At 50.8% G+C, this 11,925-nt stretch overlaps 1 protein-coding gene across 1 annotated transcript; it reads left to right on the forward strand.

Annotated features, from left to right (window-relative positions):
- Positions 1-251: 251 nt before the first annotated feature.
- On the forward strand, positions 252-750 carry LOC120404075 (integrin alpha-D-like). The gene is made up of 2 exons (XM_039536083.1): positions 252-391; positions 541-750. Exons 1-2 carry the CDS (start codon positions 252-254, stop codon positions 737-739), a joined length of 339 nt encoding a protein of 112 aa, XP_039392017.1. The 3' UTR covers positions 740-750.
- Positions 751-11,925: the final 11,175 nt, after the last annotated feature.

Here is an 11,925-nt window from a genome sequence, read left to right on the forward strand (position 1 = left end):
GTACGTTCTGTAAATCTGTGAAGGCTGATTTGCAAGAAATTGCCCTCAAGGGGCTAGACATAAGGGAAGTTTTACTGAGCTGCTGGGGGAGGGGTGCTGGGAGTCAGGACTCCTGGGTTCTATCCCCAGCTTTGGGAGGGGAGTGGAATCTAGTGGCTTAAAGCAGGGGGCCTCGGAGTCAGTCCTAGAAACAGGAGGGGCTGGTCCCTGAGCCCCCACCACTGGCTCCACTCTGCATAGGGGAAGCTCTAATGGATGGGTGTTTAACCCCTGCAGTGCTGGCACCGAGCCGTGGATTCAGTGTGGATGTGGAGGGACCCATCACCTTCCAGGAGGCTGCTGCGGGATTCGGGCAGAGCGTGGTGCAGTTCGGGAATGCCAGCACTGGGAGGTAAGGGCCGAACATGGGCTCAGGGCCCCAAAGCTACGTGCCTCACACCCATCCCTGAGGGGCCCAGCTGGCTGGGCTGCCCTGCCTGGCCCCCGCTCCCCAGGGTTTGACGGGACATCCCCTGAGCCCCCTCTGCTCTCTCCCTGCAGGCTGATCGTCGGGGCCCCACTGCAGACGGGAGATGTGAATGAAACTGGCAAAGTCTACAAGTGTGACCCGGGCTCTGGACAATGCCAGGAGATCCCCATCCAGAGTAGGGGCCCCCTGTGCTGTGGGGTGCAGTGGGTTAGAGCAAGTGGTCTGGGAGTCAGGACTCCTGGGTTCTATCTCCAGGACTGTGAGATCTAGTGGGTTGGAGTGGGGTGGTGGGGGCGGGGCTGAGAGTCAGGACTCCTGGGTTCTATCCAGGGGGTGGGGTTTATTTGCTCACTCTGGTGTGTGTTTTTGCCCTCTCAGGGCCCCCTGATGCTGTGAAGATGTCCCTTGGTTTGTCTCTGGCTGCCCAGGGCTCCCAGCTCCTGGTAGGTACCGTGCATGGGGCGGGGCGGGGGAAGGTGCTGGGACTGGGGTCTGACACTTGGTTCCTGGGAATGCCATGGGCCAGCCCCCCTGCACAAGCCCCACTCCTCACAGCTGGTACTAACTGGGCCATGTCAGTGCAACTGGGACACCTGGGCAGAGTTCATGACTGGGTGACATCATTGTGATGTAACTCGAGGGGGGGGGTCCTTTGGTAACTCCTGTAATTAGTAGTGTTGCGTAATGCTGTGGTGGAGAAAGGTGGTCACCAGGTGATGTCGGCAAGGCAACAGTGACTGTGAACTGACTTAGCAGTGAGCATGGTGACCAGCTGACATCGCCATGGAGACAGTGGCTGTGCAATGTTGTAAGAGATGGAGGTAACTAGGTGATGTTGCCATGGCGATATCGGTTGTCCACTGCCATAGCAGGGTGTGTGGCAACTGGATGACTTCACCATGGTGACCTTGACTGTGCACTGCCATAGCAGGGAGAGCTGTAAACGGTTGATGTAGCCATGGCGACAGTGATTGTGTGCTGCCATAGCAGGGAATGCGGTAACCAGGTGATGTCCCCATGTCACTCCCCTGTGCCTTCTGAGAAACAAGTGCTGGGTCTTGGGGTCCCATCTGCCCTATGTGAGTCCCCTGTTCTGGCAGGAACTTTCTCTGCATGTCCATGGGGGAGCAGGCCCTGGGTCTCCCACACTGGGGATCTACTCAGGAGAGCCCAGTGACCCCGTCCCTCTCTCGTGCCCCAGGTGTGCAGCCCCACGGTGCACCAGGCCTGCGGGGAGAACATGTACGTCAAAGGCTACTGCTTCCTCCTGGACCAGAGCCTCCGGCAGCTCCGGCGCATCCCGGACAGTCTGCCAGGTGAGGGGCAGTCCAGTGGGTGGGGAACCAGAACCCAGGTGATGGGGGGGGGGATGTGGGCCAGAGGGGGAAGAAAGGAAGAGGCTAGATGGGCCCTTGGTCTGATCTGGGGCAGCAGGGAGGGGACCTGGCTAGATGGGTCCATGGGCCTGTTTGAGGGTGGCGGGGAAGGGGTGGGATACCAGGCTAGATGGGCAGATGTCTTGGCAGTTTCACTGCCATTTGGTGTCTCTTGGCCCATCTAGCTGAATTTGAATGTGTAACCCCCCTGTTCCCCAGAGTGCCCCAAACGCTCCACAGACATCATGTTCCTCATCGACGGCTCAGGCAGCATTGGTTACTCTGACTTTGAAACGATGAAGACGTTTGTCATCGAGGTCATAAGGCGTTTCCGTGGCACCGACACACTGGTAACTGGCAGCTGCTAATTCCAGATCCTTGAGCCGCCGGCATCCCCTGCCCCTGGCAGGCAGGGCAGCGTCAGAGGGTGCTGAGCTGCAGGGAGCGGGCTGGGGGCTCATACGGGGCCCTTTCCCCTCACAGTTATGTTGACCCCAGCATCTCTGCTGTTCTGACCCACTCTTTCTCCACCCTGCCCTGTTCCCCCTCTTGTCTCCCAGTTTGCCCTCATGCAGTTCTCCAGCATTTTCCAGGAGCACTTTGACTTCAACAAGTTCAAGAGCACCAGCAACATAGATTCACTCGTCGGTCAAGTTAGACAGCTCGGACAACTTACCTACACAGCCACTGCCATCCAGGAAGTGGTGTAGGTACCTCCTCTTCCCCTACAAGCGCTTCCCCTCCCAACCCACAGACATGGAGGCTGAAAGAACTAACCCCTCTGCCTGTGCCCCATTTCCAGGAGGAAGATGTTTATCTCACGGAAAGGATCCCGGGATGGAGCTGCCAGGATTCTCATTGTGGTAACAGACGGCATGAAAAATGATTACACTCGATACTCAGCCGTGATTCCAGAAGCAGAGAGAGCTGGGATCATCCGCTACGCCATCGGGGTGAGATCTATGTATCATAATGCTCACCTACAGAATCAGAGATTTGTTGGGACACTGCAACAAATTCAACCATGCAGACATCACTTTTAGTTGGATCTAAATGACAGGGAGTGCAGGGTTCATGTCCTTTAGGTCCGGCCTGTCTATTGTGGACAGACTGACTGCTTAAGATGGCAGTGGGCTGAGGTCCCAAGCACACCCTGGCAATTCCACCTCCACAACTGATCTCCCATTATGAGCTACCAGAACCTGCTGGGATATCTCTAAATTTTCTTCTACATCCTTCTGGGATAGTGGTTGAGCAGCCTCCTGGTTCACCCTCCTTTCTCCTTCAATTAATCTGTTTGCTGACTCTCAATGCATTACAAAGGGGCACACCCTTGTGTCCTATATGAGAACAGACAAGTTGTTTAGTTTCTTAGTCATGGTGTAAGGTCCCCACCGAAAAGAAGGAAGTTGGGTTTTTATCCAGGCTGCTTTTTCCAGGTGTATAACCAAAGCTTCTCTCCTTTGTGGATGGGCACGAAATTTTCCTGACGTCTTGTGCCTGTGTGGTAAGGCGCAGCACTCACTGGCGCAGTGCCTCCTGCTGGTTACCTCGGGAATTAGCTCTTCCAGCACTGGAGCGCCTTCTGCTAGCTGGTGTGTCTCCTGCTGTCACTACTTGTCTTACCACTGATGTCAGTGTATAGGCTCCGCATCCTCCCTGGCCCACAGTGCCCCTTCTCTGGGGTACTGCCCCACACTCTGGGTCTCCCCTCCCAGGGGAACCCCAACCCCCTATACCCACCTTGCCTCAGTGGCTACTGCCAGTTGTCATCTAGCCCCTTCTTTCAGGGGACAACTGCAGTCTGAAATGGCCGCTCATCACTGGCAAGGGTTGGACCTGTTGTCTTTCTAGCCCCACCTGCCTCCCTGCAGCCCTAGTACCTCCCCTGGCCTTTAGCCAGGCCTCAGCCTGTGGACTCGCCAGGCCAGAGCTCCTCAGCTCTGCCTGCCCTTCACCAGCCTTGCTCTGTCCCAGGCACCTTGCTTGTTCTCCCAGGCAACCTGGTCCTCTCTGCTCCTGAGCTGGAGCAAGAGTCTTCTCTCACCCTTTCAGCCTGCCCTTTTAATAGGGCCAGCTGTGCCCTAATTGGGTGCCACCACACCTGTGGCTGACCACCCAATCAACCTCCCTTGGCTGCTTTTAATCTCTTTCTGACTGGAGCGGGGTGACTGCCCCACTACCTCCCCGCCCAAAATTCCACGCCTGGGGGTAGGGGTGTCCTCTAGCCTGTGTGACCCGGAGATGTCGCACTTGCTTCTCTTCACTTTCCTTCAACTTCAGGGCCAGGTCTTTCTTCTCCTTGTGGGCTTTCTGCAGCTCCACTTCCACTGTCCAGCCAACCTGTTCCCCGGCCGCAGTCGCTTACGTAGGCTAGCATTCCCCGGACCATCAAACCTCAGAGTCTGGGTCCCCATCATAGCCTGCTTCCTCACAGCCTGGGTCCCGACCTCTCACTGGGTCCCCTCTGTCTCCGTTCCTCTGTCTGTGACCTCCTGTGGGGCATGGTTCCCTGGCAGGTCTACCACCATCACCACAGCATTGACCCTGCTGGCATTTGACCCAACCTGGGTCATTGGGCACCTCTTCCTTCACCCCTCATCCCTTGAGGGGGCAGTGCCTCTTAATTTGGCCCTGCTCATGGCAGCCAAAGCAGGCTTCCTGCCTCTTCGCTACCTTAGGCCTTCACCTTGGGCCTGGATACTCCCACTGCAGGTGTCCTTGTCACCCACAGGCCCAACATGTCTGTTTCCCCCTGGGTTTCCTCACCCAGCAAGGCTCTTGTCCCTCCCACCAGTTGACTTGGTGGTCCTCCCTATAAGGGAGGAGAGCTGCATCCCACCCAGGAGGAGCCTTTTCTCCCTGCTGCCACTAACCCTGCTGCGGCTTGCTTCTCACCCCTTCTCCCTGTCTCTCACTAGAACCAGGGGTTTTAAAGGTCACCGGCGGCCCTTAAATTGGACTCAGGTGTCTGTAGTTAACCTGGGATAACCTCTTTTCAGTTCACTGGGAAAAGGGCCTTCCCCATTCTAGGGTTGATAAACCTGCCTCCCACCACTCTCCTATAGCCGGAAGGTTGGACTTTTTCACATATCCCCCATCTCCTGCTCCATGCTATGGGGTTAGTCTACTTGGACCGAGAAGCGGTGTACTCTTGATAGGCCATCGCTGTTGCCAGACCTGATGCCAGCCCTACATTACACCCTAAAGGAGAAGGGCTGTTGTGACAGGAACCATCTTGTTACCTTTGTATTTTGTTCCAGTGCATCCACTTCAGGGCAGCCTGGCCTGTAACGAGGCTCAATCTCCGTCTGAGCAGGAAATAGCAGAGGCTTTCTGTGGCCCGTTTTACTGCGAGGCATTCCTTCTCCACTAGGGCGCACTTTCCTTCTCCATGAAGGAGTTTCCTACTAAGGTACCAGATTGGATGTTCTTCGTCTCTTACCATTTGAGACAGTATGGCTTCCCCACCTTTCTTCAGAGGCCTCCATTTGTAGTACGAGTTCCTTCTCAAAGTCTGGGGCTACTAGCACTGGGTGACCCACCAACATCACCTTTTGATTCTGGGCCAAGATTTTGGTCTCTAATCTTTTAGTAGGGCCGTTTAGTATGAGGGGACTCCTCGTTTGGAGGGAACTAGATTTCTTCTGCTGTCAGCAGTGGCTGATAATTAATAGTCACCAATTTAACTCCTGTAATACAAATCTTCCCCTTCAACTGTTCTCCATGGATCAGACTTATTTCAGATCCTGAGTCTAACAGCATTGTGGTTTTCCAGCTGTCTGTCTCCAGAAACATGGTAACAGGTATCAGGGAAGCTCTTCACAAGGGCCATGCTAGTAGATGCTGCTGATGGACCTACTACATCAACAACTTTCAGTATCCCTGGTGTGGCTTCTCTCTGCCTGGACAATTCCATCTCCAGTGCCTTTCTGTTGGGATCAAGGAGACGCGGAGTCAAGAGGTTTGTTAAGCAGGCGTCCCGAGCTCTCTTGAGCTGGGTTTTTATTAGTAATTAGATCAAAGAGCATGAGATCATAGTTACTTGTAACATATTGATTGGTTCCCCCACAGCCATCTCCCTTTGTGCAATATATCATGAATGGTGAAGAGACTACGTGAGCTATTAGAGAGGCTACGTGCGCTATTGCCTAGTCTATGCTTAATCAATAACCTGAGCATTGCTTTACCTTAAGCCAGGAGTAAATGTAATAAACACGTGTGTGGTTTGCCAGCACAGCATGTTTTCACTACATCTCCCCCTTTTTGTTTTTAAGCAATTTGCAGGCATAATGAATGCTCTGTTTTGTATTAAGTCGTTGCCAAGGGCAGCCGTGGACAAATAGGCTAATAAGTGAAGGAATACACTGTAATATGCAGCAACAAACTATTAATCCTGCAGCTATAACAATAACATATGCAAACATGTGCTTTAGCCAGGATAGGTCTGGCAGCCATCCTTGTATGGTCGAACGTATCGTGCAGGTACCCAGAGCGGGCCGCTTGGTGTTGATACAGCTGCGTAACCGCGCCCCCAGGTGATTAGTGGCACAGGTCCGCTCCACTCCGGGCCAGGTAGCTGACGATAGGTTACCTTTGGAGCAGGAAGAACTTCGGTCGTCTGATAATGCCGTTGTGCCCTGGTGAAAAATTGAGAATTGAAAGGTAATAGATTTAAATGATTGAGTGTAAACAGTACTTGAGCCAGCCATTCTTCCTTTTCTGTCAGGCTGCCGGGGACAATTCCCCCTTTTTGTTTTTGCCGCAGGAGAGCAGTTTTTAATGTGCGATTAGCTCGTTCTACAATGGCTTGTCCTTGGGAATTGTATGGGATGCCAAAGGTATGCGTGATTCCCCATCGCGTGCAGAACGCTGCCATCGCTGAAGAGCAATAGGCTGGGCCATTGTCAGTTTTTAAAGCTGATGGCTTTCCCATCACTGCAAAGGAACGAATGAGGTGATTACAGACATGTTTCGCCTTTTCCCCTTTTTGTGGCGTTGCCCATATATATCCAGAATAAGTGTCTATGACTACATGCAAATAGGACCAGGGAGCTAATGGTGGGAACCGAGTGACGTCCATTTGCCACAATTGGTTTGCACCTAGCCCCCGAGGATTTACCCCGATAGCGGGGCCTGCGAGGTTTCCAGTACATTCAGGGCACTGCTGAATAATCGCTTGTGCATCAGATAGTGGTATGGAAAATTGCTTGGCCAATGCCCTAGCATTTTGGTGATGTAAGGAGTGACTTTCCATAGGAGAGCAGGGGAAAGCCTTTAAGGTGTTATCAGCATAGGCATTGCCTTGCGAGATTTCTCCGGGGAAAGGCTGATGACTTCTAACATGTGCAATAAAAAATAGATGTCGTCGGTGCCGTAATATCAGTTGTAGGAAAGAAATAAACCAAGCAAATTATTATCCAAAGATGCAGTAACACAACTAGAAGCAATATTACTAACAACATTTGCAGCATACAAACTGTCTGTTATGAGGTTAACCGGTTGATCAGAAAATGTGTTAAAGGCAAGAATTAATGCAGCTAGCTCCGCACGCTGAGGAGAGCGTTGCTATGTAAGGTAAACTGGGATTTCCACTGGTCATTTTTCTTCCAAGCGACCACCCTCTAGAGGGCCACCATCGGTGAAAATGGTAAGAGCTTCTTGTATGGGAACGGAGATACCAAGTAAAATACTTTCAGTGGAATATGCTGAGCAACTTGGAGACGAGGATCCTTGGGAGTATGGTGTTACGGACCCAACATAATTGGCTAGGGCTATTTGCACCTCCTCCGAGTGCATACATGCAACTTCCCAGGTGGCGATGGGGATGGGGATAATAATGTTTACTAAATCCATGGCAAACAAGTTTAGTGCTCGATTGCGTCCTTTAGTGATTAATTGAGCAAACATTCCAGACAATGGGACGAGTGTGTTTTTGTGTGTGTGTGGTAAATACATCCACTCGAGGATAAATTCTCTCTCACTTGTATGTTGAAGTAATGCCCCCATGAATTGCTTAGTGTCCCCAAGAATGATTAAGGACGGGGGCACGTCAGGTACTGCTCTATCTACCCATCTGTCTGCCATGGCTTCGTTGACCTTATGCACTACCTCCTGTTGTTCGTTTGTTAGTGATATTATGTCTCCCGGTTGCTTTCCTAATTTTAGGGCATTAAACAGTGGAGTTAGCATAGATGTGGGAATCTTGTAATACGGTCTTATCCAATTTATGGATCCCAGAATTTGCTGTAGTACTACATATGTTAATTTTTTTGGCAAGGTAAGTTTTGGAAGTATGGGCATGGAGTATGCTGCAAGCATTTTATGACCTAAATATTGAAAAGGTTCGGCTTCCTGTATTTTTTCCGGGGCTACTACCAGACCCGATTGACATAAGATATCAGTTAACTCACTTTTCCATGTGGTGGGTAGGGGCCTACCGGCTATTAAGATATCATCCATATAATGGTATACAAGTAGCTTTTTGAACTTATTTCTGAAAGGCTGAAGAGCAGTATTTACAAAATACTGACACATGGTAGGGCTATTTAACATGCCCTGGGGTAACACTTTCCAATGATAACGTGTTGTGGGTTGGGCGTTGTTCAGGACTGGCACTGTGAATGCAAAATACTTTCTATCCTTTTCCTGTAACGGTATTGTAAAGAAACAATCCTTTAAATCAATTATTGCTACCTGGTAGTCATAAGGGATTAAATTTGGATTGGGGAGGCCACACTGCAGGGGGCCCATTGGTTCTAGTATTTTATTAATTTCCCTCAAATCGTGAAGGAGCCTCCATTTTCCTGATTTTTCTTAATTACAAAAACAGGAGTATTGTACGGGCTTGTAGTATGCTCAATGTGTCCATCTTTTAATTGTTGCTCAACTAATTGCTGCAAAGCTTCTAATTTGTCTTTAGGTAATGGCCATTGTTCTACCCAGACTGGTTTATCAGTTTTCCACTGTAACGGAAGAGCCTGAGGCTTACTCATCTTCCAAAACCAGTTTTGCCCCTATCTGTTCTAACAAATCTCTTCCCCAAATGTTAAACTGTAAAGGCAATATGCAGGGTTGAATATATGCTATTATGGGGCCTTGTTCCTGGGATTTTACCGGTAACCATTGAGAGCTCTTTTTAGATGCTTGGCTTCCTCCTACCCCGAATACCGCAGGGGCTATCTCAGAGGGCCATTTAGGTTCCCAATCCTTTTCAGCTATGACAGAAACATCCGCCCCTGTGTCCAACAAACCGGTCAGCCACTTACCTTGGAGGTTATACTTACGTTGAGGTTTGTGCAGGGATATTCGGTGTACCAACGCCGCCACCTGTGGGTGAAAGGAAGAGTCGCTGTCGCCTTCAGTACGGGTTGATCCAAAGCCTCCTGTATGTGTTACCTGTGATTTTTCTCCAGGGAGCTCATATGGCAACAGTATCAGTTGTGCCCAGGAGTCCCCTTGTCTTAAAGTAAAAGGCAGGTGACTCCAATACTGAACATATATTTTTCCCTGATAATCAGCATCAATCACTCCTGGAACTACCATAATTCCTTGTTTACTTGCTGATGACCGAGGGAGTATAATGCCCACCGTCCCTTCAGGAAGGGGCCCTTTTAGTTGAGTAGGCATTAAAAGAACTTCCCCCGGTAAGAATGAGGATTTTTCTTCTTGATTATACAAGTCTATTCCAGCACTGCCGGTCGTTGCCGGTTGTGCTCTAATCAATTCTTCCGCCCCCGTTGTTTTTCCGGGGCCCGGGGAGGGCCCGTTCACTGGTTTCCCTGCCCTAGTCCTGATCGACATTGATTTGCCCAATGATACCCCTTGTTGCATTTAGGACATTTTTGGAGGGCCTACCCTTCCTGGGGCCTTCCTTTATGTGCTCCTCCGGTGCCCTACACTGGCTTTTAAAGTGTCCCGGTTTTTTGCAATTAAAACAATTTCCTGCTGGTTTATTACCTTGTCTTATAGCCCCTGCCAAAAGAGCCATAGCGTGGGTTTGACTACCGACATCCGCGCAAGCCTGAATCATGTCCGCTAAAGTGTACGAGGGGCGATGTATTATAGATTGCAGTACCTTCTTGCAATCAGCATTAGCTTGCTCATAGGCCAGTCGCTGTAAAAGCTCTGTCTGTGCCTCCTCGTTATCGACCTGCCGATGTACTGCTTCCTTGAGCCTATCTATGAACTGCGGATACGGCTCTGTAGGCTGCTGCCGGGTGGCTGTGAAAGACCTAGTCGGTTTCCCACTTACGGGAACCCTTCTGAAAGCTCTCATAACACTAAGTTTAGTACGAATATATGCATCTGGGTCTAACTCCAACTGTCCCTCTATAGTGCTAAATTGGCCTGCTCCATAAATCTGGTCAGGCGTGGCAGCTGGGGTTGAGTATCCCACAGCAGCTAACCTAAACTCACTGTCCCACACCATATACTGGGCGGGGGTCAGCACCATACGAAATAAGTCTTTCCAATCTTGTGGAGCCATAATGTAGCCATTTCCAATTCCTTCTAAGATGCCTGCCACGAAATTAGACCTAATGCCTGTCTCCGTGATAGCTTTTCTCACTTCCCTCAGTACTGTATACGGTAGCGCCGTCCACTGTCTGACGGCATCGCCCTGTGCATCGACTCCTGCCGCTATAGGCATTAGCATGGGCAACTCCCCCTCCCACTGATGTTCTTCCTCCAAATTCAATTCCCCCGTCTCACGCGCCAACGCAACCGCCGCCCGGACGCAGCCCCCACGATTCCCCCGGAAACAAGGCTGATCAGTTCCTTTATCAACGGGGGGATCCGAGGGCCGCTGCCCCGTATCCGACACCGCAGGCGCTGGTGGTAGCACCCGCGGGTACGGAGGCGGTGTCGTCAGCGCGAGAAGCGGGGCGGCAGTGAGAGACGCCTGTGGCCCCAGTTTTCCCACTGCCTCAGTACAGCGCTGCCACATGAGCAGGTGCTGTACTGCTGCTCTCGGTTTCTCAAAGAGCTGTGTTCCTATCTTTTGCCAATCTTCTTGCTGCAGGGACCCCTCTTCGGGATACCAGGGGCATTGACATTCTATTTCCTTAACAAAATCCTCTACATGCCGCAGCGTAACCGCTGGGCAACCGCTCCCCTCAATGAGCTTAAATAATTCCTTAGCATGAGCCTTTTGTGGCACTGATAAATCGCTCCCCATACTCACGAGTGGCTGTTTCCAGCGGGTGCACCTAGACTATTCCAGTCGGATGAGCAGGGGTCCTCGGGATCCGGTGAATCACGTCGGGGTCACCAGATGTTGGGATCAAGGAGACGCGGAGTCAAGAGGTTTGTTAAGCAGGCGTCCCGAGCTCTCTTGAGCTGGGTTTTTATTAGTAATTAGATCAAAGAGCATGAGATCATAGTTACTTGTAACATATTGATTGGTTCCCCCACAGCCATCTCCCTTTGTGCAATATATCATGAATGGTGAAGAGACTACGTGAGCTATTAGAGGGGCTACGTGCGCTATTGCCTAGTCTATGCTTAATCAATAACCTGAGCATTGCTTTACCTTAAGCCAGGAGTAAATGTAATAAACACGTGTGTGGTTTGCCAGCACAGCATGTTTTCACTACACCTTTCCCCCCATATTGCCTCCAAATACCATCTGGTCTGGGACCCACCTGGGAAACCATCTCTCTCATCTGACCCACAGGAGGCTGAGAATTAACAGCTGATATTTTTAAGGAAACCCCCATTTCTGCTTCCTCATTTTGAACTCTGGGGGTAATCTGGTCTATAGGTTTATCCAGTTTATCCAGCAGGCTAAGAAGTTCCCTTTTTAAACCATTTATAAACTGGCATTTCACACATGATTTTCTCATGGCATGGCACTGGGTATATGCCCCTCTCTGCATTGCCACTCCCAGATTTGGAGAAACAGGTTCTGCTTCACTCCAGCCATCTCCCAGAGAGGGTGATGCAGGGAAAACTCTGTCAAACAATCTATGTAATGCACGCAAATAACTGTGCAGGGATTCCAGCTCTGTTCATTTACCATTCCTTCCGGTATTTCAAAAGGACCAATCCTCCATCAGAGCAGCAGAGAAGCATTTGTGT

The sequence above is a fragment of the Mauremys reevesii genome, linkage group 4, assembly GCF_016161935.1.
Source record: "Mauremys reevesii isolate NIE-2019 linkage group 4, ASM1616193v1, whole genome shotgun sequence".
NCBI classification, from domain to species: domain Eukaryota; kingdom Metazoa; phylum Chordata; order Testudines; family Geoemydidae; genus Mauremys; species Mauremys reevesii.